This window comes from Schistocerca serialis, chromosome 8 (assembly GCF_023864345.2).
Source record: "Schistocerca serialis cubense isolate TAMUIC-IGC-003099 chromosome 8, iqSchSeri2.2, whole genome shotgun sequence".
NCBI lineage: Eukaryota > Metazoa > Arthropoda > Insecta > Orthoptera > Acrididae > Schistocerca > Schistocerca serialis.
In genome coordinates, this window is record NC_064645.1 from 405775720 (window position 1) to 405801340 (window position 25621).

Genomic DNA, 25621 nt, shown 5'->3' on the forward strand with positions numbered 1-25621 from the left:
TACAACAACAAGCAACAAGAACACTGAACGGTATGTCTACAGAATAAATTATACTGCCATACAGCATTCTCAGAAATGTTCCTGCCTTCGTTATTTCATAAAGAAACCCCTCCATGCTCTACATGTTGTGTAACTACTTTGTCCTTCTGCCCTTACACACAAAGAATTCACTATAGGTTCATAATGAATAAGAAACAACTGCTTTATGGTATGTATAATTTTTATTATCTTAAAAAGCTTAAATAAATACTATTTACATGTACATATATACAATTATTAGTAGTTCTCATTATGTTACAAAATATAATCTAGAGTCCTTTTTACACAGTTTGTGCCCTCAAGGTAAAAATAAGAATCACAAAAATTAAAAAAGGATGCTACAAGTGTCAGAAGGAATTATACAGTACTAAATCTTTAATAAAAATCAGTAAACAGCCATGAAAAAAGACATGATAAGTTAAAGGGAACTGTCAACAATATCTCAAGATAACATTCACTTATTAGCCATGTTCAACAATTTTGGCTTCATTTTGAATTTGAGACACTATGTCCTCTTTTTTGTGACATAATAAAATAGTACTTTTCATGAATTCTCACCGGGTTGTTGCAGCTGTTACCCATAATGAGTGATATTTGAACCAATGGGCTGTTTATCACACACTGATTCAATGAAGGCTGCTTATTAGGTTAAAAACTACAAAAATCATTATGAAACATATGAAAAATGTCAAAGGATCACTCAAAATAATAAAAACTTAGGAAAACACTATGTACAATATTTATAGACAATGGTAGTTTATGATCTACATAATGAGATTCATGGTGCCATTTATTGTTGCTCTGTTCATAATGTATGTGGCAGTATGTCGGCCATTGTATGCTTTAAAACTCATTTCTTTCATTTCGTTTTGAGCTTGCATTTCACTGGCCCATTTCACAAAGTCCGTATTCACTAACACTAATTGAGCACAATTACTTAGTCCATTACTTCCATGGCAAATTCTCTCTTCTGTTGTTTCAAAGATCCCATATTTGGGGGCTCATCATCATCGTCATCATCAACAAAATCGGAACCATCTTGGGGTATATCATGATATTCATCAAACTGAAACACACATAGAATACAATTAGATTTTTATAACTTATGTTAATCTTATCTTACGAATTCAGTGAACTTCTACAACCATATTCTGTGATTATCATCATCATCCCTTCAATATTTGTTTCACTTCAGAAGTGAATAATGACATGGAAAGGTTTACATTAACATTGTATGTCATGAAACAAAAAGATTAAGGATCTACAGAAATCTGTAAAGATTGTAAAGAAAATAACAGTGAGATCTGCTGTTATTCACTACTGTTTAGCACTAATTCCTCATATTCTCATATTTTGGATTTCATTTTACTTAAAATGTATTTCTACTGACAATTCTGGCAATATTCCAAAGTACACATAATTTCTTTGAGAAGCATCATACTACTCCTTGATGGTTGCAGTATTCCAGTTCAGCTTCTATTTTGTTGACTACAACTGTAAGAAAACAAACACAACAGGACTTAAATTTCAGAATATAATGACACACACACTTCATCTTCTATCAGTGATGATAAATAAACTGGCTGTAATTCATGAGAAGGAATATAATGCAATGGATTTGGAAATATTTAGAAACAATAGGACAATCATAAAATTCTATGAGGCAGGAACTGCTGAGTTAAGTGAGCAGCTAACAGTAGTTCTGTAGATGGGGAGTGGAATACAAGAAAGAAGCAGTTACTTAAAAACAGAGTGGTTATTAGGGGTAGAGCAAAGACAAACACAGAAAAAGACGTAGGCATATAAAGAAAAATTTGGGGTGACAGACAGAAAAAAGAAATACTGTTCCAGCTCTGGTGTCTCCCTCCACTTGGAGCCATGGGTGTTACATAATGAATTCCCAGTTCCAAATCATAAAGAGACTGAAAGACTGACGTGTGTGAACCTTCAGAAAGTGGAACTTCCTATAAAATCAATATACAGTAAATGCATGATAAAGGATTGCAGCACACCTAGCTTTTGGAACAAGAGGTTCCTATTTCTAGGAGGAAAGAGGAATTGATTGCAAGAAGTTTCTGGGATAGTGGTTATTTTTTTTATTTTTTAAAATTTTTTTTTTTGGGGGGGGGGGGGGTGGAGGGGGGGGGGGGGAATGAGGAGGAGGCAGATATACCCAGATATAAATAATTACATCTGGTTTGCGGAAAAAGGAAGACTATGATGAAGGAAAAGTTGGCAAAAAGGAGGTTAAAGTTAGATTAGTAAACACTGTGTCAGCTTCAGTTCAGAGATGACAGAAGGAATATAACGAGACAAAAAGAAGGGTTGGAAGAGAGCTAAAAGTGAAAATGGAAACAATAATGTAATTATGGAATTATTTTTTGAAAAAGGGAAGTGGTTGCACATATTGTAGGAATAAGCAATAAAAAGGGAAAGAGAATGAGGTAACAATTGCTGAGCACACACAACAGCATGATTCAACATACATGAGTGACTGCTGCACTAAATGAACAATCTGAATTACTATTTATTCTCCAAAGCTACCCCATTCCCCCCTGCACTCTCTCTTCTTCCACCAATATGTAATTTTCACCTCAATTTTCCTAAAAAATATTTAATTTCTTATTCTTCCCAATTTCCATTTTCTTTTCCTCTACCAATCCATCTTTTCTGCTTGCTCTCAAGTCTTCTTCCTCCCCAAAAACGGAAACTGTTTTTCTGAAAGCTATGAGTGTTATATCTATTTTTGTGTGTTTCTATGAGAGTTGTTCAATAAATTATACTTTTTCTCAGAACATATTTATTCTTACGAGGTAGAAATTGGTGCCAACATGAGTCACATTTCTTTTACACATACTATTTTTCTACATAGCACCCATCACATTATATGGTCTTACACCAAAGTTTTGTAAGAACACGTATTCCCTTTTGCTAAAAGCTCTTGTCATGTGTGCATAGCCATATTTTCACTGCATGAATTACTGTCTAATCATCTTCAAAGTGTGTCCCCCATAGAGAATCCTTAAGTGGCACAAACAGACAGAAGTCCGAGGGTGTTAAGTCTGGGATATAGGATGGATAGAGCAATAGTGTGCAACCAAATATGGCAATGTGTTCCGTTCTGAGTTCTGTGTGTAGTCACATGCATTGTCATTTTGGAGCAAGATTTCTTTTGGATTCTTGACAGATGGATCACATTGGAAATGCATCTTGGGTCTGCTCAGAGTCTTCAAGTATACCTCTGAATTAATTATTGTCCCTTTTGGTAACCAGTCCACAAGAATGAGACAATCACTATCCAACAAAACTTTCATCATGACCTTGTCAGCAGAGGGAGCGGCCTTGAATTTCTTCTTTCTTTGTGACTGCAGGGAGTGATACTCCAGTGATAGCCTTTTTGTTTCCAGTTCAAAGCAATACACCCAGGTTCTGCCATTTGTAATGATCTAAAGGCCTCTTCATTGGCCTCAAACTACTCAAACAGTTCAGATAAAATGTTTTTTCTTTGAATCTTATGGTCTGCTGTGAGTATTAATGGAACCCATATTGAATATCACCTGTCAATCACACTATCAATGCTCACAGGCAGTTACAGATCAACTGCATGAGTAATGGCATTCACACTCATCATTATAGGAGCAGTGGTTGCGGCAGTACATCCCAACTGTGGCCAACAATGAAGCTCAGTTTCTGCACTTCCTGATGTTTTAAATCTCTTTACCATTTGCATAATAGTACTCATGAACATTAAGGATGTTCACTATGATTTCTTTTCTTGCAATCATGAAACCAGTTACAACACACTGCTTGTAACACGTGTCTTGCATAGACACCATTCTGATGTTTCACTATGGTTCTGCATCTGTTGGAATTGTTCAAAACTTTGTAAATGTGAAGAAGAAACACCTAATTTGAAGGACCCTGAATGATGTTTTACTATGTATACTAAAATGACTTGAACAAAAATTTTACGGGATTATTTATTCAACAACCCTTGTATCGTAGTGCTGGTAATTATTGGTTAACATTTCTGGCAATTCGTAATTTTAACTTCTTGAACTGCATTTCCCATCTCATTTCAACCCCTTTTTCTCCATTATCATGCCAAATAACCTTGATATTGTGAGAATAATTTGATAGAGCACTGAAAGACCTAAATCAAAACAAGCCCCTGGAACAGATGACATTCCCTCAGAAATACTAAAATCTTTGGGAGAGCCAGCCATAGCAAAACTATTCCATCCAGTGTGCAAGATGTATTAGATAAGCAAAATATTGTCAGACTTCATGAAGAATGAAATAATTACAAATCCAACAAAAGCAGGTGTTGTGAATATTACTAAACTATCACCTTAATAAGTCATGGTTACAAAATACTAACACGAATTCTTTCCAGAAGTGTGGAAAAACTGGGAGAAGCCAACCTCAGGAAAGATGAGTTTGGATTCCAGAGAAATGTAGGAATACACGTGGCAATACTGACCCTACAACTTTCTTAAGAAGATGGGCTAAGGAAATGAGAAACCTACATTTACAGCTTTTTTAAATTTGGAGAAAGCTTTTGACAATGTCAACTGGAACTTCCTGGCAGATTAAAACTGTATGCCAGACCGAGACTCGAACTCGGGACCTTTGCCTTTCGTGGGCAAGCGCTCTACCGACTGAGCTACACAAGTTTGGAAGGTAGGAGACGAGGTACTGGCAGAAGTAAAGCTGTGAGGACGGGGCGTGAGTCGTGCTTGGGTAGCTCAGTCGGCAGAGCACTTGCCCGCGAAAGGCAAAGGTCCCGAGTTCGAGTCTCGGTCTGGCACACAGTTTTAATCTGCCAGGAAGTTTCTTATCAGCGCACACTCCGCTGAAGAGTGAAAATTTCATTCTAGAATGTCAACTGGAATACTCTCTTTGAAATCCTGAAGACCGCAGGAGTAAAAGGCTATTTACTACTTGTACAGAAACCAGGTGACAGTTATAGGAGCTGAGGGATATGAATGGGGAGCAGTGGTTAAGAAGGGAATGAGACAGAGTTGTAGATTATTCCTGAAGTTATTCAGTCTATACATTGAGCAAGCTGTAAAGGAACCCAAAGAAAAATTTGGAGAAGGCATAAAAGCTTGGAGGTTTGTTGATGACATTACAATTTTCTCAGAGACATCAAAGTGCTGGGAAGAGCAGTTGAATGGAATTGGTAGTGTCTGGAAAGGAGGATATAACATGAACATTAACAAAAGCAAAACAAGGGTGATGGAATGTACTCAAATTACATCAGGTGATACTATGGGGGTTAGATTGGGAAACAAGGTACTAAAAGTAATAGATGAGTTTTGCTATTTGCACAGTAAAATAACTGGTGATGGCCAAAGTAGAGAGGCTGTAAAATGTGGATTCGTAATGGAAAGAAAAGCAATTCTGAAGAAGAGAAATTTTTTAACACTAAATGCAGATTTAACTGTTAGGAAGTTTTTTCTGAAGGTATTTGTCTGGAGTGTAGCCTTCTATGGTATAGATACACAGACAATAAACATTTCAGACCAGAGGACAATAGAAGCTTTTGAAATGTGGTGCCACAGAAGAATGCTGATGATTGGATGGGTAGATCACGTAACTAATGAGAAGGTACTGAATAGAATTGAGTTGAAAAGCTTCTTTACTAACAGAGGCAGCGATAAATTGCATATAAGTACATTATTCTGCTTACATATAGAATACAATCTAAGGAAATAGCTCAACCAATCTGTAGTGAGCAAACATATATCTGACTCAAAGTGGCGAAGTGATTGACAGTTGTGTACAGGAGGGGATGATGTCAATTCCAATTACATGTGTGCACAATGTGATCACATTCAGTGTGCATACTGAGTTAGCTTTCCAGGATCTTAATGGCTTGATCATTTTCCTGCTCATTTCTGCTGTTAGCTTCAGGCATTCTGTCACATAAAATAATAAACTCACACATAGCAACAAAGCACAAGACCAAAACAAATCGCAACAGTTAAGTTACTCGCGGTAATTGTCATCCACAGCTATTGCAGCAGAGTGAGATGATAATGGTGGACAGAAAAAAAGGTGTGATCAAGCTCATTTTCTGGTTTGTTATTGCTATGATAGAGCTCCACTAAAAACTAGCTGTCAATCGCCTGTCGGTACTGAACTGCTGAAAGTCACATCTTCCTTTAAACACACTAGAGTTACTCATGCACAGATGGCAACCAGAAACAGCGACTGATCTGCTAAATCACCAGTGGTAGAATAAAACAAACTTTGTTAGTCTAATGATGTCTTTCATTCTGTCAATCTTGGATGCTTTTCATATTTGGTAGTTATAAACTGGATGTAACTCAACACATGGACTGCTGTGTGGCTTCTGGAAGCCACAACAGAACTGCAAGCCTGATACTGTATGGCCATGGCCAACCACAGCAGAGCCTCACACCTAAGGTCATGTACGTGGCCTGGCCTGGTGGTGAAACATCTGTCACTAAGCATACTGCAGCTAATGTGTAAAGCCACTAATTGCCACTTTTGTTAAAAAAGAAATCTATGCATTTGCTATTTTTAATTGAAAAATTGTGGCATTTGCTAAAATTAGGTAGCATTTGTTTCATTCGATAACTTTTGTACAAATTCCAGCTCCTGTATGTGGGTGCTCTGCCTTTTTTTACTCTGTGCTTCACTGTGAAAATCTTTGATGACAAGTTTCTTTTTTTATCCTTTCATGTAATAGTTATGTCTTGTTAAATGAATGTTTTAAGTGGGTCAATAAATTATTAACTTACATGAAAAATGATTTGTAGGAATAGCCAAACATATATACACAAAATTTTCTCCAATTTGTCTCCAAAACATATTAAATAGATAATATAATACACTAATTTCTATATTAGTTTGTAGAAGGACAAAAAATAAAGATTTTTTAAAAGAAGTTATGATTTACATTAGCACATTAATTATTGGAAGGAAATAATATATAAAATTAACTTTAAAAAATAAATAAATGGTGAGTACATACATAGAACACTAATTTTTTATGATGACTATTACCAACATTTTGTAGCTTAGTGAGTAAAAATGCTATGGAATGCAGTGGCACTCTTTGCAGGTTGTTTCAGAAGCACCTCAGATGCATGTTTGGTATGCAGACAGACTTCATAACAACAAATAATAACATTCAGACAAGGCCAGTCATGCACTTAATAGCATAAGTACTGATGTAACTAAAGGTAATATTAAAACAATTAAAATCATGAGCAACATTACAAGCAATGATAGTTGAAGGTCTCCATCTATCTGGATAGTGAAAACCTGACAGTGAGCAGAAAACTGAAAACAGGTAAATAATTCTGCCTTAAAACTTGGTGCAATCAAATGCTCAATAACTGAGTTCCTTTCTGTTGGAAGAGGTTAAACACAACATACACAAGGTAAGCTAAATATTCCTTACAAACCAAATTCTTACAGTACACCTACTTATCTCCACTGTTTTACTGTAGACATAACATTGCTTGAAACATTACAAAGTTTTGTCTCAGTGCAACAAATGCAAATAAAGTACGAACAACACAAAGAGAAAAGTTAGTGCAGCCAGGTGATGTATTTGACAACTGCTATTTCTACAGGTGCACGACCCATCATCTTCAAGACACAAATGCAGCTTTCAAAATGATGGCATGTACATCTGTCAAAGTGTTAGTGGTTGTCACAGACATCACCTGGCTGGAATCCTATAAGTTGTTTGAAAATTCTATATGCTTGGAGAAACTCAAGTTTCACGGAGTAAAGGAAACATTCACTTTACAGTTGAACTGTTAAGTGGTAGATAGTCACACATAAAAACATTGTCACAGCACTACAAGTTGAGCTGCAGCCCTGGGGCAATGTAGACCCCGTGTGTGTGTGTGTGTGTGTGTGTGTGTGTGTGTGTGTGTGTGTGTGTGAGAGAGAGAGAGAGAGAGAGAGAGAGAGAGAGAGAGAGAGAGAGAAATATTGTGAATGGTTACCTTTTCTCCTTGCATTTTCCCCCCCACTCAACACAAGACTTTCCATTACATCAATGATGAGCTGCACTTACTAGCACACAAGAATACAAAGTTTCAGGAGAAAATCTGCCCTATACAGTACAAATTACCCTGTTTTGTTTGCATAATATAAACATGAGTGTGAATATCGCATTAATGTTAAATTCAGAACCTCTGTATGTAACTCTGAATTTGGAAAGATGGGGTAATTGGAATTTACTATCTTAGATTGCTCTGAATAAAGAGCAAGAAATATCTCAACAGAAATAGAGTTCATGCCATTATTATTAATAACTTAGCACTTAAAAATGAAAATTTGAGATTTAGTGCACACAGTTTCTGTACAAAATTTGATAATTTGAGGTTAACAATTAATTACACACTGTTTTTAAGTATTCATTCCATGCAAGTTACTGTTTAGAAGTTTTCTTTCTAAAAGTAATCACTCTTGCCTATAGAGTGCATTGAATTTCCTGTGATCAAAAATGCAAACACATGCACTTTCAGCTATTTGGATGTAAGTTAATGAAGCAGTAGATGAGATACACTGAAAAATGGAGAAATATTATATAAAACATTTCTGCAAAATGGAGAAACTGATACAATTGGTATTGCTTTGACTCTCAATGCCGCAGACAAGTGCCATGGAATTATGTATATATCATAAATATTGTTTCTACTGCTATGTCTTTAAACAAATATTTTTAATATTTTTTCGATGAACAGTAAGCTTACAAGTAACTGATGATTTAAGTATGGCTTACAAATGTGTGGTATGTGGTTTCATTTTTGTTTGTAAATAATTTTGAAGTCATTTACTTCTACATTATCATTTTATGTCTTTAGTACCCAACAGTGATTCATACTCCCTGCTGAGCCTCATTATGGATAGACTTGTGCTTCATACTACACTCACAGCTTGCTCCTGCAGACAGCACTGTTGGCACATCATGTGGGCAGTAAATAGTGCAGCCCTGCACTGGTCCAGCAGTTTTCAGTTTTCACAATCTATGAACCATTCAGTACACACCATTGACTGGCCCTGCCTGAGTATATGTTTTTTGATTCACATCACTCCCTGTACTATTTGCACATGCTGAAGATGACTTTTGCTATGCTCTGGACTTCACTTCTGGTTAGCTGTTCACTTTGCTACACAGAGTAGCACTATTACTTCCTTGAATGAATTTTACATACCTAATGTATTCTTCACATTCTAATTGAATGGTAGTGGCTTCTTCAACTTTTTGAAACCGTACTGTGAGTTTTTACTGCTTTCTTTCCCATTTAAACTGAGTCGGTTTCCTCAGATGAAGTAAATGTGAACAGTTCTTTGATGCTGTCCTTTCATATCTCATAACTGTTTTGCCTCCCCCCCCCCCCCCTCCCCTCCCCGCCTGACAAAAGATAAAATTTTTCAGTACATGAGGGAACTGAAATTTATGATACCAGTCTGCATATATTTAGAAAGTTTTATCTGATAAGTCATATTCTTCTACAAATCTTGAAGTACACTTGAAATTTATGATAATATCCTACATTTTCAATAAATTTTAATATCTTTTCATATGCTGAACTGCCTGAGTTTATGTTTTTTTATTCATATCACTCCCTGTACTATTTGCTATGCTCTGGACTTCACTTCTATTAGATTTATGACAGTATGCTACAATTTTGATGTATGTTTGTGCATTAAGTTCCTGACCAAAAACCCTATTTCCCACAAGCACTTCATTAGTTACATGTACTTTAATTTGATTTTTGTTTACTGTTGTGTATAATTTTACATATGCTCTCAGACATTTTCTCGAGTGCTAACAGAAAGTAGTATGAATTGGGGTGGGGGAGGGGGGTAGTTTTGCCCCTCAAATAAATTGTCACTGCTTGAGGAGTAATACAGATAGGATCAGATCCATATCCCTCGTGACAGGCACCCATATAGTAAATAGGGCCTATTTTCTGCACTGCTTACTGAGCATCTATGAGGCTTTAAGAGAAACACAGAGCTAATGAATGCGTAAGTGTTTTGGGTACCCAAACAAAACCATTTTCACACATTGGCAAGCTCAATAATCCACAACAAAAATTAACACAATGTTCAAGTTAAATAAAAATAACACTAGTCCATAGTTTTCTGTGATTATTGAGGACTAGATGTTCAAGAGCTCAAGAAAATGGGCACAGAAAGTAACTTTTCCAAATGCTATTCTTTATGAAATATCATAATATTAGAAAATTTAATTCACATGCACATTCTGAGTGTAATATCATAGCGTTTTATGTAATGGCTATCACACTGTCTTAGTATGAGTCAAAGCATCATCAGAATCTTCATTTTATTCAAATGCAAAGATAAAAGGGAAGTTCTTGGGCAGAGGTCTCAAAAATGTCATGCAAATTTTGAGGTAACTGGAAATAGAAGCAAAACAAGAATTTGTTCTATACAAATGTTTCAGTTCCTTTCTGGTGAAATGGCAGTTGCTAGTCTTGTCTGATAACACTAACTGAATGTAAAAAGAGTGAGCAGAACCAATGAGATTCAGCACCAAGAAAATTCAATTTAAAGCTGTTGAACTACAAATTTTGACTAGTTGATGGAGATTATTTTACTATTTGGATATCATAAACTGCTCAGCTGATATGTGCTTTATTGTCTGTAAAGTCATTCCAATGTAATCTGGATCATTAGATTTAAAATTTGTGCTGGAGCAGCAAGCAAGACAGATGCTGTACTCTTAGAATCAAAACCTTTCTATGTAGTAATTTGCTCAGGATGGTGAGGTTATGGCAGACACTGAAGCCCTACAATGCTTTAGTCAGCAACAGGAGAGCTTAGGCCCTGAGCATCGTGATAAATATATGTATTGTATTTTTTAGGTGGAAGACAGTGTAAAAGTTAAAAGTGGGATAAGCTTTGTGATGCAAGCTTGCATTGGTTCCACTTCCCAACACCAAGAACCGTGCCACTATAGGTACATATTCATACGGGTTTACAACCAGCAGAGCTATACTAATTTCTGGAAGGCAGGGTATATCATTCCGATGATTCTTTTTTTTTCCAGGCACTTGCAAGTTTTCGAGCATAACTCACGTGTTAAATTTCTGTTTACATTATTATTGCTATGCGTGATGAATTAGAAGGTGAGTCACATAACATCTGAGTAAGGAAGCCTTGGTGGTTCCATAGTCTCAACCTATAACTAAGATACACATACAGACAGAAAAGCCAGAAGAACCAGCACACAAAATTAATTCTGTAAGACATTGCTGTTAATTGGATTATTTTAAATACAATTAAGTAAATATTGTAAGAAAGCTATTGTTACAGCAATAACAGAAACATAGTCTTTATTATCATTTGCAAGAAACACATTTTTAAATGTTACCACAAATGTTAGAAATGGAAGCTTATAGTCTTTGAGAAATGGGCAATGCATTCCAAGTGCTTTGGAAACTAATGTCTGTCCATAGTAACATTAACTGGCAGACACTGAATCTTGAGCTTATAAAATCAGGAGCTCTGTCGGTGGGACATTAATGTAATTTGTATACAGAATTAGAAAGAATACTTTATGCCCCTCTTCAACTGCTGAGGAAGGGTTTCTGCTTCTGAGGTCTCTGTTCTGTAGTTTTATCAACTTTAACAGCAGCTCAGGTCTCAAAGCTTTTGGTAAGTGCAGCCCATTTATCTATGTGATGAAACAGGGAGTGATCCCTTATACTTTATTTACTTACTGTTAGATGGGCAGATGTTAATAAAACTTTTTATTAGACATGCCACAAACAAATAATATAAGTTCATGTTGATCACTGTTAAGCTATGTAAATCAAATCCGATTCAAGAAATCATAAGGCCTTAATTAAGAAATACAAATTAGTAGACTTTCCAAAAACATTTTAATTGCATTACAAGTTGCAAAAGGAATTATTAAATGACTAAAAATGCTCAGCCATCTGACCAGTTATTGCATTTTGTTCCCTTTATAACATATGAGGCTTTGTATGTACAAGAGGTATAAAAATAGATATGTGCACAACTCACATCAACATCTCCCATCATTTCTTTCGTAGAAACTGTTGTCTCAATTCTTCTGATAGAACCTTGGTGAATGTTTACATCTAGCTTCAAGCACTGACATCTCCTCAGAATAAATACAATTGGCATTGGAAGAATTCCAGCAACAACCATACATATAGCTATTCCCATTACCCAATCAGGGTAATCTGTCGCAACAGTTTTTCCCTGGCAAAAAAAGACATAACACAGTTTCAGTATCAGTTTATAATTTAAATTCCTTCATGCATACAAGAATTGTTTTCCAAAAATCCCATCATGAAAGATAGCTGACAAGATTGTGGAAAAAGTCAAGTTACACATTAACAGGTATAAGTAGGCATTGCAGCCTATATCTGTAAATCATACTAATAATCAACTATATAAGTTATGACTAGTAAAGGAGGAAAGCAGCTACTTAAAAAAAGGCCACTTCAGAGAAGGGTACCAGCCATCTATAAGCTGAAAAGTTAAAGCCTGTTTAATGGGAACATTAATAATGTACTTACTAATTTCTCCTGAATAGCTTCTACAAAAATATGTGTTTATTAGGGCAACAACAAAAAAATCATAAAAATGTAGAGATACATCACACAGAACAAATAATAAGTGCAAACAGTATTTTTGATTACAGGTCAATAATGCAATTTGTTAAAAACACACATTATCTGGAACCCAACTTTTCACAAATCATATTAGTCTGGAAACTTGAGAAGCTGTATAAATGAGCTTTGGTGATGTCAATACCAAGGTGTTACTCACCAGTTCTGCATTCCATGCATGGTATTTTGGTTTATTAATTATCATGAAAATCACTGATGTCACAAGAATTACTGTCATCAGTAGTGGACCAAGTAGTCTCCACGTTATCTGCCAGTAAATTCCTGGTCTGTATCCTGTCATGTCCTCAATATCCTTAGTGAACCTGCAATTGTCAAATTTTATTAATTTATGTTTCATTTAGTACCTGAAAATATGCCCAGAAATCATTACATCTTATTCCTATTATTGATGCCTGAAAATAATTAATATAAACTGTTGAAATACAAAATCACTGACTGTTAGACTGAAAAGACAAGAAGTCAAAAATGCAATTGCTTTCAAATCCAGACAGATTACATTTTATAATCAACAACTGTAAGTAAATTTTTGTAAAAAATCCAAATGAGTTCCTACATGTTACAGGAACATATGCATAAAATAAATATAACTAAAATAAATATAAATCAATATAAACTAACTAAAATAAATATAACTAAAAGAAATCTAATTTGCCGATTTTGAGATTTTATGGGAAACATTATTTATTTGACTGTATTGGAGAACAGAGACTGAATTGGTTCTGCATATGAAACAGTAATATAACAGATCAATAAAATATACCTCATCCACACAACACAAAATTGGATAACCTACACACTTACAGAAATTATAAATAGCACTAGTGAGGGTTATGTAAATCTATGTGAAACAGATTAATGATGACCAATAACATATCATTTTGTACATATTATAATCCATTATAAAGTTTCTGTTGGGATGTGATATATTAATTGGTGAAGGTAACATCACGAATAAATTTTATTGTTTCAGGTGTCAAAAGAAAATCAAAAAACGTATTAGATATTCATGTAGCATGTGGTTTGCTAGGTTTATTGGAACAGCAGCATGTACAATATTCTGAAGCTGGTCACTGTTGTTCTTTTGAAAATTTGTTGCAAAGAAATTGTGGATTTTTTCTTTTGACTCACTTTTTATTATATTTGCTAATCTTTAACAGCATTGATTCCAAAGGACCCCCCGAGCAAGGTGGCACAGCGGTTAGCACACTGGACTCTCATTCGGGAGGATGACGGTTCAATCCCACGTCCGGCCATCCTGATTTAGGTTTTCTTTGATTTCCCTAAATCACTCCAGGCAAATGCTGTGATGGTTCTTTTCAAAGGGCATGGCTGACTTCCTTCCCCATCCTTACCTAATCCAATGAGACTGATGACGTCGCTGTCTGGTCTCCTCCCCAAAACAACCCAACACCTCCAAAAGGCTGAAAGTAACAAACTGAAATCCACTATCACAGCTCATTCATACTTTGAGCCAAGTGGGCACTTGGCCAAAAAATGTTTGTTCACCTACAGAGTCATATCCTTTTCACTGTAGTTTGGCTGCACATACACCTGCATTTACATTAAGTCTAGTTACAGATACAGTTTCTTTGTCATCATTTGACATCCAAGACTCTCATTTTAATGATAACTCTGCTGCAGTGCCTTTCAACATTCCCTTTTAACACCAAGATTTCAAAAATTTATAGGACCACAATCAAACATTGACAGAAAAAGCTTTTTCTGCCATTTGACATCATACAAATATGTATACAAAATATTAGAAAGGATATTATTAATGAATTAAGTAGCAAATAATTCTTGGTCAAGTGATTCACAGTAAGACAGGACAAAACTACCATTTGTCAGATTGAAGTTGTGTAACATATTGGAACGCGAATCCTGTTCTATCCATATGACGCACCCTCACAGCTTAACTTCAGCTAGTAACTCTCTCCTACTTTCCTTCTTGGCAGCCACTCCTGATGGATACTGCAGAGAGATGGCTAGCCACATCTAGGCCATTGTTTCCAAACTGAATCTCTCACTCTGTAGCAAAGTGCACTCAGTTTTCAAACTGTGTGGGTGATTTAATCTGTGTATCAAACTGGGACCTTTAGCTAAGCCTTTTCTCTTTCCAAAATGCTAGTCTACCAATTTATTAACCCCATTGGAGATACAAATAGAAGACATGTATGTATCATTATATGCAAAGTCACCCACATCCAGCATCACTGCTTGCAGCAAGAGCACCACAGATATCACTGGCTAGTCACATGAATTTCCATATTGGGCAAATAAAAGGGCACCCAGCAGTGGTTTCTTCCTAAATGGTTCTATCTGACTTGCCTCGACCCGTAGACTCGGACTGTTGCAACAGTTTACTGTGGGCATAGCACTACAAATTATGGATTTGTGGTTTCCACCACTGCTATGTTTAATGGAACTTTGATTACTAAACACTTAATTATAGCTAAGTAGTGCCTGAACTTATTCATCTTGAACGGGAACTATCTTATATTAATTTCAATTGTGGCTTGTATTGATACACTGCTGAGAACTATTACTGGTTAGTTTCTGGACTAACAGACGATTTTAATCTGTTGTTACAGAAGTCGACTGTGTTCAGTAAATATTGTTGGCTCTAAGTGAGGGTTATAATATGCAAGATCCATAGGGGAGCTTCAACAGAGCAGGTGAAAGGTACTGCGCAAAAGAGGAGCTGTGAGAGCAGATCATGCTTGAATTATGCCCAGACAGCCTTAAAAGTAATGGGTATGTTCCAGGTCGAAGTCCTGGACCTACACTGCCAGAAAGTTTCAAAATTGTGCACACTCAAGAATGAAGCTTTCTCTCTGCGGTTACAGACAAAATTAGTTTTTGTGTACATTTATTTTGATTTATTACTATGTAGTCTCATTTTATAAATATCCTGATGAGTAATATTTGAATTTCAATGCATAGTGACTTGAGTAAGTTCATTTCTTTGAAACTTTATTGTGGATGAAGGATTCTGGTAGTAAAAATTCACTTTAGGGTGATAATTTTGCAAATATCTTTATCTGGCACCAGGTGCAAATTTGAAGCTTAATTTTGTCTCAATATGGTTGTATTTAGAACTTTTTTGTAGAATCTTTAGTAACTGAAGAATTAATGTACTTGGAACTGATCGGTTCTACCAAGAAAACCTTTATCCTCCTCATGTATGGATATTTTCCCCAGTAGACAAAATCTTATTTTGCAAAATTTTCACCCATAAAATAAGGAAAGAGAACAGATACTTATGCAGACATAAACAAAATTATGTACTCTGTGAATTACCAGTTACTACACTGATAGTAATTCCTGGATGGAAATGGTAAATAAAAGATGAGGGAACACATCTATGGCCAATTGATATATTGTGCACAGACAGACAACAAACTTTCAAGAAACCTCTCTTCTTCTAGTGCAAGAATACATTCTAATGTACACACAATAACATGGGCTCTCAAATGCACCCATCAGTGTCTGTGGCAACACTGATAGTTTGAGTGGTTGCTCAAGTTGACAGAAGTGGGAAGAGGGGAAATGTATGTGGAAACTGCATTATTAATTACACTTTTCGTTTCACATTTCTCACTCTGTCCCTTCAAACACTTCTGTACCGAAGATAGCACAGTTTCTACCATGTACAGCTATTCTAAACCTTAGATCTGTGTGAAGTCACCTTCCTTTCCCACCAGCTCCAAGATGCACCTCTTTCCTCTCTGAAGAAGGATGATGATGATGATGTTGTTTGGTTTGTGGGGCACAACTGCACAGTCATCAGTGCCCATATAAACACCCAATTTTTACAGAGTACAATTTTTTACACAATCCAATTGAGCCACTGTCACGAGTGATGATGATAATGAAATGATGAGGACGACACAAACACCCAGTCCCCAGGCAGAGAAAAATCCCCAACCCAGCCAGGAATCAAACCCAGGACCCCACGAACCAGAGGCAGCAACACTAGCCACTAGACCATGAGCTGTGGACTCTCTGAAGAAGGAACATAAAATCTAGAATTAGTGTTTCTGACAGGAACATGAAGAATGTCACTATCAGAAGGTAAGTTCTAGCCAGCCATGTTGTCTCCTTGTAACTTAAGCTTTCTCAATGTAATTTTCCCATTGATATACACTGAAGCACCAAAAAAATGGTATAGGTATGCATATTGAAATACAGAGATGTAAACAGGCAGAATATGGCACTGTGGTTGCCAATGCCTATATAAGGCAACAAGTGTCTGGCACAGTTGTTAGACTGGTCACTGCTGCCACAATGGCGGGTTATCAAGATTTAAGTGAGTTTGAACATGGTGTTATAGTCAGCGCACAAGCGATTGGACACAGCATCTCTGAGGTAGCGATGAAGTGGGGATTTTCCCATATGACCATTTGAAAAGTGTACCATGAGTATCAGGAATCTGGTAAAACATCAAATCTCTGACATTGCTGCGGCCAGAAAAAGATTCTGCAAGAACGGGTCCAACAACAACTGAAGAGAATTGTTCCATGTTACAGAAGAGCAGCCCTTCCACAAATTGCTGCCGATTCCAATACTGGGCCATCAACAAGTGTCAGCATGTGAACAATTCAACAAAACATCATTGATATGGGCTATTGGAGCCAAAGGCCCACTCGTGTAGCCTTGATGCCTGCATGACTCAAAGCTTTATGCTTTGTCTGGACCCATCAACACTGACATTAGACTGCTGATGACTGGAAACATATTGCCTGGTTGGACGAGTCTCATTTCAATTTGTAGCAGGCAGATAGACATGTACAGGTATGGAAACAACCTCATGAATCCATGGACCCAGTGTGTCAGCAAGGGTCTGTTCAAGCTGGTGGAGGCCCTGTAATGGTGTGAGGTGTGTGTAGTGTAGTGATACGGGATCCCTGATACATATAGATATGACTTTGACATGTGACACGTACGTAAGCATCCTGTCTGATCCCCTGCATCCATTCATGTCCATTGTGCATTCCGATGGACTTAGGCAATTCCAGCAGGACAATGCGACACCCCACGTGTCCAGAATTGCTACAAAGTGTCTCCAGGAAAACATTTCTGAGTTTAAACACTTCCTCTGGCTACCAAACTCCCCAGACATGGACATTATTGAGCGTATGTAGGATGCCTTGCAATGTGCTGTTCAGAAGAGATCTCCACCCCCTCGTAGTTTTATAGATTTATAGACAGCCCTGCTGGATTGATGGTATCAGTTCCCTTCAGCACTATTTCAGACATTAGTTGAGTCCATGTCATGTCATGTTAAGGCACTTCTTCGTGCTCTTAGGGCCCTACATGATATTAGGCAGGTATACCAGTTTCTTTGGCTCTTCAGTGTAGTATGTTATGGTATAGTTAGTCGATTATTTGTTTCTTCTATGAAAAACATTTGTAACTTACCACAACATTCAGTAACTTTTATCTTACTCTGCTATAAAATAGTGAACAGACCAAAAATAATGTGCTGATACCAGTGTTTCAACTTTGTTGTAATTTTGTAATGTATTTAAGAAGTACTACATCTCATTTGTTATCCAAATAATCCTTAAGAAGCCCAAACAACAACAAAATACTAAAGAGCCTTAGACAGACAGATGTTCAACTGCACTAATGATCACATGTTGCTTGCATTATAGATGATCCTTAAAGCAGTGAACTGAATTCTTAGTTACAATTTTAAATTTAATGAAAATTTGAGTATAGGCCTACTATACACAGAATTGTATAAATTTGAAAGTACTTCATGACTGAAAAGCACAATTGGCTACTACATAACATTCTTCTTCTTAAGGTAAATAAACTGAACAACAGTTCATTGATTAGATACAGATACAGAGTGTGTTTAAAAAAGGTGCTCTGACCGTCTAGACGGGAGATTAGTATCTGTAGGTGCAAACATTTAAATTAATGAGAATAGATGAATTGTTATCTCTACAATGTCTTCTGTGATCTATGAACTACGAAGTATCCAGTGCGAATAAGAACAATCAAGAATGTTACAAACTCAAATCCTGTTCTTCAAACAACCTGTCAGTTAAATACTGTAACATAACAAAGTGTGTGTGAAAGCGCTGTTACATATTCACTGCCTAAAAAGTGAAAAACCCAAAGGTTCAAAGGGTATATGGCATGACTTGACTGATTATAAAATAAATTTACAAATAACTTGGTTGTATGAGCCCATTTATCAGTATGATGTTGCATCCCCTCTGGCTTAGAGGCATGAACTGATTCTGTTGGGAAAGGTGTCATAAACACCATTGTTCCCCTCCTGAGGTAAGCTGGTCCAGAACTGTTGTAACTGGTCCTTGGTATCTTGGATACTGGCAGTGTGGCAAAGTTGATGTCAGAGCTACTCCCACACATTCTGTCAGGGGTAGATCTGAGAATCTTGCTGGCCAGGGGAGTATCTCAACATAGAGACTTATGTGAAGGAGCGTTGTACTGTTGAAAAATGACACCATGATACTCTCACATGAGAGGTGACACATGAGGACACAGGATGTTTGTGATGTACCGTTGTGCCATCAGAGTTCCCTTACTCACTCCCAGCCCCTTACAGGGGAGGTCTGGCCACCTTGGTGCAGGTCTTATTACATACGATGCCACATTGGGTGATCTGTGTGCCGGATGGGGATGAAACGATGAAGACAACACAACACCCAGTCCCTGAGTGGAGAACGACTCAGCCGGGAATCGAACCCAGGCCCGTAGGACGGCAATCCATCACACTGACCACTCAGCTATCAGGGCAGACAGAACCATGATTCATTGTTGAACACAATGCAATGGCATTCATCTACAATCCACACTTCCTGTTCATGGCACCACTTCAAACGCAGCTGCCTGTGTCGTGGTGTTAACAGCAGTCTACAAGAGTGACAGTAATTCCCCGGTCCAGTGGCCCATAGCCTCTGACCAATGGTGCGGGATGACATAGAATGTTGCATGGGGCCTCTTACTTGTTTTCGGATTGCAGGCACAGATATGAAGGGATTACACTGTGCTTGGGGCACAATATGGCATTCATTACTTGTACAGTCAGATGTGGTAGAACAGGATCTTGACGATGAGTATGCCTGTCCTTATATTCCCACCCAGTCTAAAATTGGGCTACAGTCACATCCAAATGTCCTTCAAAGCTAGATAACGCACAATCTGTCCAGCTGGGCAACAGGAGATGACAGTTCAAACCCACATCCGACCATCCAGATTTAGGTTTTCCATGATTTCCCTAAATTGCTCCAGGCAAATTCTGAGTCGGTTCCTTTAAAAGGGCACAACCGATTACCTTCCCCTTCCTTGACACAATCTGAGCTTCTGCTCCATCTCTAATGACTCTGATGTTGATGGGACATTAAACCCAATCTTCCTTCCTTCCTTCCTTGCATCTCCCTGTCCGTCACAATAATCACTCAACATGAGACACTGTTTATGCCCCTCATATTTGCTACCTGGCCCGGTAACAACACAAAACACAAATAGCACTAATGCACTCTGTTGGTCATTCTAGAAGTGACAGACCACTGCAACTCAAATCATTTACAAAGCTGCCGATGATGTGTACATGTACGAAGTTACATTGACATTCAACTATGTTTTCTGGGTGTATCCCTTTGTTTGTCAGGCTGTTTATCTCATGGCTATTTCTTTAAAAAATAACTATTTTTTCTCTTTATTTTAGAGGACCATTTGACAATCACTGCTATATAAATACCTCTTCTTGATGTTTTTCATGCATTATACAGTAGTTTTTGACTATATGCACTGACAATGCCCCTGCATATCTTCTGGCATCTACCCACCTTTTTTTAGTTATACAACAGACTTTCCCTATCAGTTGAAATATAGCAAAGAGCTTTTTTGGTGTCACCTACCATACACCTGCCTGACTTCTTGTTACATTCACTTCACTTTCATTTTCATCTCCATTGCAGCCATAATTATGTCTTCCATTTCAGTCTCATCCACAATCCATTTGTTTGTTTTCATGTCTTTCCTGGCAATACTCAATAGAAATTTCTCCATTTATGACTGAGCAATGCCAATTTTTTAAATGGTTTGCACAATATAAGCTTCACTGGCATATTTCACTATCGCTCTGGTGGGGATTAGAGGATACTTAGCAAGCTAGATCACCCCAAGGAATCCCAAAACATCATACTTATTTCACCAGTGATGATTTATGTATACAGAAACGTCTGCAATTTCAAAAAACTTAGTGTGACTAACACATGTTAAAGTACCGTTTAGTATGTTTGCTCAAGTGCGCAGAATGTCCTGGTAGCAAAATGACAAAGATGAAAATGAAAAAATGGAGAAGGTACTAACACATGTAAATACAGAAGGAAAATAATGGCAAAATAATGAAAATGGTGGATGGCTACTCACCTTATATTAGAGATGTCAAGTCACAGATAGGCATCAAAAAGACTACTAAATACATAAGTATTTGGCCAGAAGGCCTTCTCACATAGTAGACAACATACACATACACACATTTACACAAACGCAGTTCACACACACATGACACTGTCTCTGGCTGCCATGACCAGACCAAGGAAGAAAAAGATTACACAATACATTATTCAAGAATATCCGGAAGACACTTTTTTTTCAGGTAACAAAAAGAAGCTTTTAAGATTTCTGAATACAGAGAAACACTTACTTTTCATGTCCATAAACATACATAACTGCAACGGTTTCAAGTAAAGCAACAAGTACAAGTCCAATAGTGCCTCCAAATGAGTCAAACAGCTTGAGCCAATACTCTCCAGCACCAGAGCAAAAGAGGAGACCCACAAAGAAGCACACAATACAGACAGCAGCTGAAAAGAATCAAGATACAGGTGTTACATGGATTCTTACTAAGAAATTTAAAATTTACAAAACCTAATAACCTTGATTAAAAATAAGCAACTCACTGCTTACCTCAGTAATATCATCACTTCTTTCTGAAATCTTATTAACTCTTTATTGAACATTTTAAAATCCATTTCAAATAAATATACTGCTCATACTTACCTCTCAAATCCATGCTGGAAAAACATTTTATCATTAAAAACAAAAAGACATCCTAGTAGCTACAAAGCGTACTTGGTTCTTAGTTTCCATTATGGAATGCTTCCAGAACCAAGCATTAAATAAACGTCCAAAATATGGACAATTCACCTACTTTATGTGGAACAAAGTTATTTCACAAACCTGTTATGTACTGTTTTCGCACCCTCTTCAGTATTTCAATGTCAAAAATTGTGCAAAGCATTCCCTCAAGAATGCCAATCTGCGAACCAAGGCCCAAGGCCAGCAGCATCATGAAGAAAATTAGAGACCAGAAAGGTGAGAATGGCAGCTCAACAATAGCCTTTGTGAAGACTATGAAGGCGAGACCTGTACCCTCTGCAGCCTGTACAAAGATTTACGTCCTTAGCTAGGCTCATACTGGACTTGTTTGTTGTATTTTAAGGCTCTTCACATACACATGATTTTTTTAATTATGTACTTTCAGTACATTGCCAGAGTTAAGTTTTAATCAACTTAGCAATGTCATATGAAGAAAAATGCCATTTAGGTAAAAACAGATTGTTGAATGCAGTTATAGGCCAACTGCATACAAAATGTTTTCTCAATTCATACTTTCTTAAACAAAATGAAGAATCTATAGGTGATATGCTGAATGGTTTTGCTCCACTGTCTATTAGTAGCCAGTAAAGAAATCAATATTAATAAAAGTATCATAGTAATTATAAATAATTGAATCAAAATATCATTCTTGCTTATATATTCAGACAATAAAATGTTAATTCAAATTTTATATTTACCTCATCTAGCTGCTTTTCCAAGCTGCAGTCCTCTAGCTGCAATGCTTTTATAGTGTCATTAGTTCCAAAGTTGTTCATGAAGTCTTCATAATCATCTTTTGATACATTGAAACCAAAATGCAATAGTTTTTCTGTGTTCCTGCAAGTGGAAATTATTATACAGTTAAAATTACATACACGGAAATACTGTACACAAAAATAGTGTATCGACATGAACTTACCCATCAATACATTTATGTACAATAGTCATGGCTTTGAAACCAAGAATTGAGAAGATGACCACACTGGCATAAATAGCAGTACATGCATTTGCAATAGAAACAAGAATAACATCACGAACACAGTTATTTTTTGGCGGATTGTAACTGCCAAAAGCTATGAGCGATCCAAAAGCCAACCCAAATGAATAAAATACTTGTGTAGCTGCATCAAGCCACACAGTTGGATCAAGAAGCTTTTCAACCTGAAAATAAATGAATAATAATTAGGAATCCATATGTTGGTTTGATAAATAGAAACAGAGTATCAGTTTACCACAAAAAACAAGTAAAATGACATTGAGTCTCTAAATTCAGTTACATTTTTCTACACTAAATTTTTCAGCAGAGACCTTCATAGTAATTGCAGCTGTTCTGACACTGTTGTTGTTGTGGTCTTCAGTCCTGAGACTGGTTTGATGCAGCTCTCCATGCTACTCTATCCTGTGCAAGCTTCTTCATCTCCCAGTACCTACTGCAGCCTACAGGGTGTTTCAAAAATGACCGGTATATTTGAAACAGTAATAAAAACTAAACGAGCAGCGATAGAAATACACCGTTTGTTGCAATATGCTTGGGACAACAGTACATTTTCAGGCAGACAAACTTTCGAAATTACAGTAGTTACAATTGTCAACAACAGATGGCACTGCGGTCTGGGAAACTCTATAGTACGATATTTTCCACATATCCACCATGCGTAGCAATAATATGGCATAGTCTCTGAATGAAATTACCCGAAACCTTTGACAACGTGTCTGGCGGAATGGCTTCACATGCAGATGAGATGTACTGCTTCAGCTGTTCAATTGTTTCTGGATTCTGGCGGTACACCTGGTCTTTCAAGTGTCCCCACAGAAAGAAGTCACAGGGGTTCATGTCTGGCGAATAGGGAGGCCAATCCACGCCGCCTCCTGTATGTTTCGGATAGCCCAAAGCAATCACACGATCATCGAAATATTCATTCAGGAAATTAAAGACGTCGGCCGTGCGATGTGGCCGGGCACCATCTTGCATAAACCACGAGGTGTTCGCAGTGTCGTCTAAGGCAGTTTGTACCGCCACAAATTCATGAAGAATGTCCAGATAGCATGATGCAGTAATCGTTTCGGATCTGAAAAATGGGCCAATGATTCCTTTGGAAGAAATGGCGGCCCAGACCAGTACTTTTTGAGGATGCAGGGACGATGGGACTGCAACATGGGGCTTTTCGGTTCCCCATATGCGCCAGTTCTGTTTATTGACGAAGCCGTCCAGGTAAAAATAAGCTTCGTCAGTAAACCAAATGCTGCCCACATGCATATCGCCGTCATCAATTCTGTGCACTATATCGTTAGCGAATGTCTCTTGTGCAGCAATGGTAGCGGCGCTGAGCGGTTGCCGCGATTGAATTTTGTATGGATAGAGGTGTAAACTCTAGCGCATGAGACGATACGTGGACGTTGGCATCATTTGGACCGCAGCTGCAACACAGCGAACGGAAATCCGAGGCCGCTGTTGGATCACCTGCTGCACTAGCTGCGCGTTGCCCTCTGTGGTTGCTGTACGCGGTCGCCCTACCTTTCCAGCACGTTCATCCGTCACGTTCCCAGTCCGTTGAAATTTTTCAAACAGATCCTTTATTGTATCGCTTTTCGGTCCTTTGGGTACATTAAACCTCCGTTGAAAACTTCGTCTTGTTGCAACAACACTGTGTTCTAGGCGGTGGAATTCCAACACCAGAAAATTCCTCTGTTCTAAGGAATAAACCATGTTGTCCACAGCACACTTGCACGTTGTGAACAGCACACGCTTACAGCAGAAAGACGACGTACAGAATGGCGCACCCACAGACTGCGTTGTCTTCTATATCTTTCACATCACTTGCAGCGCCATCTGTTGTTGAAAATTGTAACTACTGTAATTTCGAAAGTTTGTCCGCCTGAAAATGTACTGTTGTCCCAAGCATATTGCAACAAACGGTGTATTTCTATCGCTGCTGGTTTAGTTTTTATTGCCGTTTCAAATATACCGGTCATTTATGAAACACCCTGTACATCCTTCCGAATCCGCTTAGTGTATTCATCTCTTGGTCTCCATCTACGATTTTTACCCTCCACACTGCCCTCCAATACTAAATTGGTGATCCCTCGATGTCTCAGAACATGTCCTACCAACCTTCTTCTAGTCAAGTTGTGCAACAAACTCTTCTTCTCCCCAATTCTATTCAATAACTCCTCATTAGTTATGTGACCTACCCATCTAATCTTCAGCATTCTTCTGTAGCACCACATTTCGAAAGCTTCCATTCTCTTCTTGTCTAAACTATTTATCGTTCACGTTTCACTTCCATACATGGCTACACTCCATACAACTACTTTCAGAGACGACTTCCTGATATTTAAATCTACACTCGATGTTAACAAATTTTTCTTCTTCAGAAACGCATTCCTTGCCATTGCCATTCTCCTTTTTATATCCTCTCTACGTCAACCATCATCAGTTATTTTGCTCCCCAAATAGCAAAACTCCTTTACTACTTTACATGTCTCGTTTCCTAATCTAATTCCCTCGGCATCACCCGACTTAATTCGACTACATTCCATTATCCTCGTTTTGCTTTTGTTGATGTTCATCTTATATCCCCCTTTCAAGACACTGTCCATTCCGTTCAGCTGCTCTTCCGAGTCCTTTGCTGTCTCTGACAGATTTATAATGTCATCGGCGAATCTCAAAGTTTTTATTTCTTCTTCATGGATTTTAATACCTACTCTTAACTTTTCTTTTGTTTCCTTTATTGCTTGCTCAATATACA

The 25621-nt window shown here is 37.4% G+C and overlaps 1 protein-coding gene across 3 annotated transcripts in view; it reads right to left on the minus strand.

Moving 5' to 3' along the window:
* Positions 1-275: 275 nt before the first annotated feature.
* Positions 276-25621, minus strand: part of LOC126416254 (sodium-dependent neutral amino acid transporter SLC6A17) — a 44012-nt gene continuing 18666 nt past the window's right edge. Inside the window, exons 4-11 of one of the 3 annotated variants that reach the window (XM_050083880.1) lie at positions 22792-23033; positions 22571-22709; positions 21954-22155; positions 21418-21577; positions 12868-13030; positions 12094-12294; positions 11162-11245; positions 968-1105 (exon numbers count right to left, since the gene is read on the minus strand). In XM_050083880.1, coding sequence (XP_049939837.1) covers positions 11198-11245; positions 12094-12294; positions 12868-13030; positions 21418-21577; positions 21954-22155; positions 22571-22709; positions 22792-23033 — 1155 coding nt within the window. In that variant the 3' untranslated portion in view covers positions 968-1105; positions 11162-11197. Of the gene's footprint in view, positions 1106-11142; positions 11246-12093; positions 12295-12867; positions 13031-21417; positions 21578-21953; positions 22156-22570; positions 22710-22791; positions 23034-25621 lie in introns of all 3 variants that reach the window. The other 2 variants (XR_007575422.1, XM_050083879.1) reach the window with 2 other exon arrangements.